Raw genomic sequence first — 6,442 nt, forward strand, 5'->3', positions numbered from 1 at the left:
GGTGTGTGTCGTTTTTGCAACGTGCTTTAACTCTGTCGAATACATCACATATCTTGTCTCTTTTCAAAACTCGATATCTGAGTCGTCCCCGGATACCTTCCGGTGTTGTCTTCAGGTGTGAAGAAGTAATCGTTGAAACCTCTGCTTTCTAAAGCTAGATCATATAGCATGTTGAGAGTTGGGGAGCCTGGACGTGTCTCTTCGAAAAGAATGCTTTCGTCTGTGACTAGATTCTTTGGAGAGTTCAATCTGGCTCTGACAAGTGTGTCGCTCAAGTTTTGAGCTCTGCTGAATGCTATAATTGGGACCTTCGGAAAGATCCTTTTCAAAGTTGGATTATCTTTAACGATGTCCCAATGCTTCAGTATGGCATGTTTGATGTGGTTCCCACTTATCTGTGGGAAGAATTGTGACTTGAAGACCAAAGGGATCTTGTTCGATCTTTTCGGTTTCTCTGTCAAATATGCCTGTCTATTTTCAAAGAACACTTCTTTCGAAGCTGTATTGATTTCTTTGAGGTTATAACCTCTGCTTAGAAGTTTTTCTGTGAAGATTGTTTTCCTGTCATCATAAGAGACTTTTTGTCACTGGAGTTCCTGACTAGTCTGATTAGTTCTCCTTTGATGAACCCTTTGAAAACTGAGGGATTGTGACATGAGCTTCTGTCCAGGTAACCCCACGTCTCTGTGGGTTTAGTGAAGCATTTTATGTCGAGGATATTTGACGATTGAAAACGATCTCCTTTGTAGATGGTGAGATCTAGGAATTGGATTTCGTTTTCTGATGCTACGTGTGTGAACTTGAGAGATGGGTGGAGATCGTTTATTTTGGACACAAAAATCTCAAGTTGTTCCACTGATCCTGACCACATCATTAGAGAGTCATCCATGTAGACATGGAAAGATATGATGTGTTCGTCCATATGTAATATTTTCTGGACCAACCTATTTGCGACTAGGCAGCTGAGAGATACGCTGGATCTTAGGCCCATAGGGGTTCCTGAGATTTGAAGAAAATGGTGACCATTAAATTCGAAGGCGTTCCTGAAAAGAACGAGAGTCAAAAGCTTTCTCATATATTGCAAATTAGGCATGGGAGGGTCGAAGGATAACGGATTGACCCCTTCCAATGCTTCCATGGCTACCTCTAATGCCTCCTCTTGAGGAACTGAGGTGAACATGCTAACTATATCTATGCTCGCAAGAATTATATTGCTCGGAAGGACCAGTTGTTCGATTTTACGAATGGTGTCCGCTGTATCTTTAAGATACGTGGGTGCTTTCTGGACTTCCGGTAAGAGGTAATGGTCAAGAAATTCTGAGATTCTGTTGAGTGGTGATCCGCAGTGTGACGTCACTGGGCGGCCTATAAAAGTGCCGCTTTTTGGTGTTTTATGTACTTTTGGTAACATGAAAAACACTGGTGTTTTTGTTTGTGCACTGTCTACTGGATCTAAGTAATCTGCTAATGCCTTGTCGATCTCTTTTGATTGACACATCTCGTTAATTAGGTCACTAACCAAATCAGTGGTAGAAGTTGTCATGTCATAGTCTAGTTTGAGATATGATTTTTTGTCCAAAAGTTGTCTATGACCCTCGGATACGTAATCCTTTTTGGACAAAATGCAAATTCCTCTCCCTTTATCGAACTTTTTCAGAACGATATCAGGGTTATTTTTCAATTTCTTTACAGCCTGGATTTCAACCTTACTCATGTTGGGTTGTCCATTTTGATCGGAATATCTGCTAATTCCGTCCTCATTCCTTCCAGATAGTCTTCTAAGCCTATACTGGGGGCCAGACCAGGAATCCATGTTGATGGGTTTCTGAATCTGTGCCTGGATTTCCAGCCTCTCATTGCTGCATGGAATCGAATCCTCATGTTTCTCGCTAAACCGTCTGCAGCCTCCATCAGGAAGCGTTTTGTGGGTTTGCTTGGTGTGGGTATAAAGGATAAACCTTTAGAAAGCGCAATTGTTTCCGACTCTGAAAGTTCGTAGTCAGAAAGGTTCTTAACGAATTGTTTTGCTTTATTTACCATACGTTCCCTTTAGAACTTCTGGTTTGTGTTCTACTTAACTAATAAGTTAGACTTCCTTTTCTTACGTCTAATATGAGTAGATTCCCTGTGTTGGTGCTTGCGGAAGTGGCGTCCCATGTTTGAATATATAAAAGGGGTTAGGTTGTACACAATTTATTGTGTTCGCTACCCTATTCTTATATATAAGTATAAATATATTATATGAATATATTTAGTATATAAGTGAAAAGGAATACTTGAAAGCTGGTGTCTCGAGAGTGACGAGCGATAAAACAAAACGTATGATAAGTGACTGACTATCAGCGTACTCTTTCCGAAGACCGGCTGGCACCGTGTTCACCCATTGAGCTGCATTGGCTCAAATGGTGAGGAATCGGGGTGAATTTTGCTTTTGTTAGGAAGCAGGGATCCTAGAACGGATCCTAGCAAGTCCTGCGTTCTGATTGGCTCCCTGAGCGTATGCACTGGCCAATCCTGTCGTGAAACTGACAGTAAAATTTTCTGATTGGTTGTTCAGAATGGCGCTAAAAAAGGCGGGGCCTAGGGGGGGGTTTGCTTCCTGAGCGAATCTGTCCCTGGATGGTTGTCTGGTTGCCGCCAAGTGAATGTTCCCATTTTCATGGTGTGACGACATTGATAATTCTGAGTCCCAAGGTTTGAGTCAAATGGATTTTATATGAAAAAATGTATTACTAAAGCATTGGGCGCTTTATTTTGTCATCTACAGTATATTCAGACCCTATGGTGGAGCCTACGAGTATGTTGGCCCTTGTTTAATATTATTATAGGATGTCACACAATTTATTGTGTTGATCAATCTGTTTATATAATATATTTATAGCATAGGGAGAGATTGTGTTGCTAATCTTTATTAAGATTAGGGGTGGATGGGTAATACACAAAAGCATTTGACTTTTGTCACTCTCTTTTTGGGAAAAGTGGTGGCTCTGAAAAGAGCCGTTGGGTTTTTGTGGTGGCTCTGAAAAGAGCCGTTTGGATCTCGGTCTTTTACCGGCTACCGTGACCCACCTTGGTGTTGCTTGCCTTTTCAGGCCATTCCAATGGGACCTCTGTGGTCCCCATTGCCATATTTGAGGAGGATAGTAGTGTGCCGGTGGTTGGTAATCGGCTCGTTGCCTCTTGCCTCCCTGATGCCTATGGTGTGGCTGCTGGCGTTTCACCGGTAGTTGCGTTTTCTTTTTCGAGATATTCTTATGCCTGTAGTTATCTCCTCTCTTGTCTCTCTTCTTAGAGATCTCTGCTTTGAGCTTGGAAAACGCCTCTCCTAGCTCAAGAGGAAGGCAATCCTCTTTGAGTTTTGCCTCTGCTCTCTGGACCGTGTCTTGGCAGTCTCGTTCACACTCTGGGATTATTTTAGTGACCAGGTCGTCCCTAAGGCGCCTTACGAATTCTTTGTCGTGTGCGTTTTTCATGGCGTCCAACTCTGTCCTGGCTCTCACTGTAAAGTTATATCCCTGTGCTAGTAGTGGCAATTCTCTCTTACCTGAGAGCCCCGTTGGAAGATCAGATTTGTCTTCGAGCACGTTGGTATACAGCTCACGTTTGGCTTCTAAGCTTGCCAGTGCGTGATACGACCTGTCTACCGTTTTAACTAGCTCGAATACGAAAGAATTGGTGACTTTTGAAAGCGCCTTTTCTTCCGGTGAGGGTTTTTCAACCCTGTTTTCCTTGTTTTCTGCCTCTTTCGGAGTTGCTGAGTCTAAACTTGGTTCTTTTGAACCTTGTCTAGGAGCGGAGTTGACTTTGGCATTGTCTTCCTGTGTCTCCGGTATTACCATTACTTTATTCTGGTCCTTCGATGAGTCTTTATTGGTGGTGCTAAGTTTATTTTTCCTAGCGGTGAAAGGTTTGAATTGCTTGAGAGACATGATGAAAATGACTGATACCGGTGAGTAGCTGAGACCCAATGAAATAGAAATCCATAAAACCCGCTCAGATAAGGAGAAATGGTGTTAGCGCTGATTGGTTGTAAAAGCGGACATTTTGATTGGATGTGTGAAAGGCGAAGTATCGTGTGATTGGATGCAGGACTTGGCGCTGAAACCGGTATGGGATTTGAATCCCATTCGGGTCGTAAAAAGATCCTACTGAGTCGGGTTGCTGTGATAGGCTCCTCGGTGGAGAGGGAAAGGCCAATCGGTGTGAACACTATCAGCTAATTTTTTTCATTGGTTGATAGCTGTGCGACGAGGAAGAGAAAAATATGACATGGTCCCGCCAATACGATCTTTCTCTAAATTGTGTTGAAAAAACAACAGAAAGAGAAAAGATACCTTGCTGTAACGTAAAGTGAACCAGGTAGACTAGGCTAAATAATGTAAAGCCATGGTTCCGTTTCCAGAAAAAAGAAATGGGGGTAAAATTATATAGAAAAAACTATATAAAAAAATATATATATCACCCTGAACCACAAAGAAAACGCTTTCTTTTTATAAATAAAAAGAAAAGGGAAAGAGGTGCTTTGCCCTGTTGATGCTTTTAATATGATATAATACTGTTGCCAGACTATATATAATATAGATCTGTAAGAAAATGCCCGGGTGGCCGTCAACAGAATATAAAAATAGCTCTTTTCAGTGCTAATAGTATAGGAAGAGGCCTATGAGTGGGATACCAAACCTGTTGGTAAGTTTCCATCAAAATGGAAGAAATTATTTGAGTTTCTTTCCTGTGATGGCTTTATAGAAGCCAAGAAGGGAGTGATGGAAATTATTATGATTGTGTGAATGTCTAAGAAGTACGGTGTCCTCCTTACAAAGGGGTCCGTGGCCCTCCTTTTTGAAAAGAAAAGACGGGGATAGAACCGAACCTGTTAAGAAACAACCCAAGACAGGTGTCTGGTGGTATTTTTATACCTTATAGGCTTCCTCCCTCTTCGGGGTGGGATAAAAGATATATTCTTGTGGCTTCTTCGTGAGAGATTATAGCATTTTCTTCATTAAACTGAGATTCAGATGTGAGCGATTCTTGACGCAGAATCTTGTCCTAAGTGGGAAAATTTGGTCTTTCAAAAACCTATTTTCAAACAGGATTTATAGTGAATTTGTTCGATATTTCACCATGTAGTAGGTGTATGGAAAAAAGGTAGTATAGGCGGAAAAAGTCCTTTTTAGAGAGGTTTAGCATGGTGTCAGCTTGTCCTCAAAGGAGCGTTATAATTTTCTTTATGCTTTTCTTTATATGGGAGACGCTTGCTTTATTGGGTTGTTTCGCAACAGGTTCGGTTCTATCCCAGTCTTTTCTTTTCAAAAATCAGTACCACTCACACATAAAGACCATTTTATCGGTCTTAATTCATGAAATTGAAGAAATCCGATTTCTATTCTTTCCTTTTTTAATCACGTTATCTTTAACAGATAGCACAAGAAACTATAAAGCAGACTAGAAATCGTACCTACACATGGCCGGGCTTGCATATACCTTAGTACAGCACCGCTTCATAGCGGGGTCGACGCCCTTTCCGCCTACGATGTCATCGCACGGTCAAGATTGTTGGCGCGAAATATAAGATCTGAAGCTTCATATATTTTAACTACACGGTGCTTTCTTTCCGGACGTAAAAGCAAGCGTCTCCCATATAAAGAAAAAGCATAAAGAAAATTATAACGCTCCTTTGAGGACAAGCTGACACCATGCTAAACCTCTCTAAAAAGGAATTTTCCCGCCTATACTACCTTTTTCCATACACCTACTACATGGTGAAATATCGAACAAATTCACTATAAATCCTGTTTGAAAATAGGTTTTGAAAGACCAAATTTTCCCACTTAGGACAAGATTCTGCGTCAAGAATCGCTCACATCTGAATCTCAGTTTAATGAAGAAAATGCTATAATCTCTCACGAAGAAGCCACAAGAATATATCTTTTATCCCACCCCGAAGAGGGAGGGAAGCCTATAAAGTATAAAAATACCACCAGACACCTGTCTTGGGTTGTTTCTTAACAGGTTCGGTTCTATCCCCGTCTTTTCTTTTCAAAAATTCTTTCCTTTTTTAATCACGTTATCTTTAACAGATAGCACAAGAAACTATAAAGCAGACTAGAAATCGTACCTACACATGGCCGGGCTTGCATATACCTTAGTACAGCACCGCTTCATAGCGGGGTCGACGCCCTTTCCGCCTACGATGTCATCGCACGGTCAAGATTGTTGGCGCGAAATATAAGATCTGAAGCTTCATATATTTTAACTACACGGTGCTTTCTTTCCGGACGTAAAAGCAAGCGTCTCCCATATAAAGAAAAGCATAAAGAAAATTATAACGCTCCTTTGAGGACAAGCTGACACCATGCTAAACCTCCCTAAAAAGGAATTTTCCCGCCTATACTACCTTTTTCCATACACCTACTACATGGTGAAATATCGAACAAATTCACTA

At 41.3% G+C, this 6,442-nt stretch overlaps 1 protein-coding gene across 1 annotated transcript; it reads right to left on the bottom strand.

The window, feature by feature from the left end:
* Positions 1 to 532: 532 nt before the first annotated feature.
* LOC140142347 (uncharacterized) lies at positions 533 to 1,714 on the bottom strand. The gene has a single exon (XM_072164316.1). It carries the CDS (start codon positions 1,712 to 1,714, stop codon positions 533 to 535), a length of 1,182 nt encoding a protein of 393 aa, XP_072020417.1.
* Positions 1,715 to 6,442: the final 4,728 nt, after the last annotated feature.

Source organism: Amphiura filiformis, chromosome 20, assembly GCF_039555335.1.
Source record: "Amphiura filiformis chromosome 20, Afil_fr2py, whole genome shotgun sequence".
Lineage (NCBI taxonomy): Eukaryota > Metazoa > Echinodermata > Ophiuroidea > Amphilepidida > Amphiuridae > Amphiura > Amphiura filiformis.